General features: G+C 39.1%; 1 protein-coding gene across 1 annotated transcript in view; it reads right to left on the minus strand.

The window, feature by feature from the left end:
• Nucleotides 1–314: 314 nt before the first annotated feature.
• Nucleotides 315–2,310, minus strand: part of LOC106527037 (transcription initiation factor TFIID subunit 4) — a gene marked incomplete at its 3' end in the record, with an annotated part of 61,692 nt that continues 59,696 nt past the window's right edge. The window contains 1 exon segment of the mRNA XM_014021796.1: nt 315–371. Within this exon segment, the coding sequence (XP_013877250.1) occupies nt 315–371 (57 nt within the window).

Below are 2,310 nucleotides of genomic sequence, written 5' to 3' on the forward strand. Positions count from 1 at the left end.
GCTGATTACTGTTAGGAGTGTAYATTTTTTTCTTTCACAACATTTCTATCAAAAAATTAATTTGTCAAAATTCACAATGATGCAAGACAAAGAGGTCGAATAGATGAAGTAAAAAAAAAAGGCAAACGGGTGGAGGACGTCTTTGGTGTGCTGCTGAGGATCATTTTCTGCGTGCTGGCATCAATCGGGCGAATAATTCCTCAAACTTTTTTAAGTCCGACTTTAAATGGCATTACATATGTAGTGAGGCATGAAAAATTTATGCGTTGGGAGTCGGGGAAATGTCAAGGGTAATGATCTCCGAAGCAGCTTACCTCCTTAGCTTTCTGTTTCAGTCGAGCTTGCTCTGGGTCCTCTTGCCTTGAGCGACTCTGTGAGGGGGGGGACAAATGCACAGGTTAACAGCTGGTTTAAGAAGCCCACCCCCACACTACTTTGCTACTCATCTGTTGCTGCTGCAGCAAAAAATAGTACAAAAAAAAAAAAGAAGAAGAATCTGGATACAGAAGTGTCAAGGACATCATATCTGAATGCTGAGGAGTGCAACGGAGCACCCCCTGGGGGCCGGTGGCCTTTAAACCTGCTCCAAATCCAGCCCTAAATAAGCCGCTGGAGGGGGATTCTAATCAAAAGAGGTTATTAAAAAGTCTGCATGAGCCAGCACACGCACACGCGCGTGCACACACAAACTCACACAGGGTAGAGGATGTCAGTGACAATGGTTGCCTGTGTGTCCCTGGCATAACAACACAGCACTTCTATTTTAATCAGCGGCTATGATCTGGGTGAATGTACTTGTCCCTGGAAATCCTTCACCATGGAGCCAARCACACATGTACAGATGACCAATGCAGGCAATCCAGGCAGATTATGGCACGAGGGACTAACTGAGTGTTGTTTGTGAGTATCAGCATAAGGAGCATTATTTCATATTGCCRCAATAACCACAATCTGGCTCTGTAAACATTTTTTTTTCAATGGTTGTTCGACGTTTATTTGAAAAATCAAGTGTTTAAGTTCACGTATCTTGCCAACCATTTACAAGTAAACAGGTTTTGTTAACTTTCATATGAAATCAGTCAGAAACATTTCCTCTTCAGAACTGTTTCTTCCTTGCTTGCATCTGTTCTGCAGTACAAATGGAGAGCGGCTCTCCATAAGCCTTCCTGCTAATTGGCTTTTCAYGTATCAGGCAGTCCACGTACCGGTCCGTATCTCAACTAAGACTAATGTGTTTGGCCTCCAGTCGGCCAGAGCATCCCTCAATTCTTGAGTCATATTTTTAAATGACCGGCACACTCGAGGGAACGGCTCGTTGTGAAGGAGGGAGACATGGTGGAAGTGATTGGTTCAATAGATTTTGATTCAAATGGAAAAATCAGCAGGGAATGARGGAGGTGGGTGGAGTCTGTAGTCACAATAAAAAGGTTTTCAGACATAAAATTGTTTAAAACAAAACAGAATGAAAAAATACATGACATTTACATGGTCTAGTCGTTTAAGAACAATATCAAATATCAAATGTATAGGTGTCATTTTTATAAAGAAATCCAAAGAATGTCTGTCATTACAGTTTCAAACATTTAAATATTTAAAGGTTTTAGTTTTCTTTGATTATGATCTGAATTTAATGTCAAACTAGAGAATTTGCGATTCCTGTGAAAATGCTTATTGCTGAAAGATTTTTGCTATAACCTACAGAAGAAGCTGAAAATGTTCAATAGAAAAACTGTTAATGCAAGTTCCATTTGAAGAACTGCAATTTTGCTGGAAGTAGAAATAAAATAAAATAAGTGAAAAATCAGCAGAAAAACTTTGCAATTTGTGAGAAATAGCTAAAAAAAATGCTTAAAGGAGCTGAAAAAAGTTTAGAAGTAGATGAAAACCTGTGTTTCTACACACAGACAGGTGTGGTCCAGGTCTGATGTCAGGCTGGTACGGCTGGCATGGCAAGGGGTTTGTCTGTATGTCAACTACAGTGGGGTGCGAACGCTTGGGCACCCTTGTTAATTTTCCTGATTTACCTTTATAAATCATTGATTGTTTGGATAAAAAAATCAGTTAAATATATCGTATAGGGGACAAACACAGTGATATTTGAGAAGTGAAATGAAGTTTATATGATTTACAGAAAGTGTGCAATAATTGGTTAAACAAAATTAGGCAGGTGCATAAATTTGGGTACTGTTGTCATTTTATTCATTTCAAAACCTTTAGAACTAATTATTGGAACTTAAATTTGGTTTGGTAAGTTCAGTGACCCTTGACCTCCATACACAGTGACTCCAATTATGAGAAAGGGTATTTAAG

Source organism: Austrofundulus limnaeus, unplaced genomic scaffold (genome assembly GCF_001266775.1).
Source record: "Austrofundulus limnaeus strain Quisiro unplaced genomic scaffold, Austrofundulus_limnaeus-1.0 Scaffold306, whole genome shotgun sequence".
Classification (NCBI taxonomy): domain Eukaryota; kingdom Metazoa; phylum Chordata; class Actinopteri; order Cyprinodontiformes; family Rivulidae; genus Austrofundulus; species Austrofundulus limnaeus.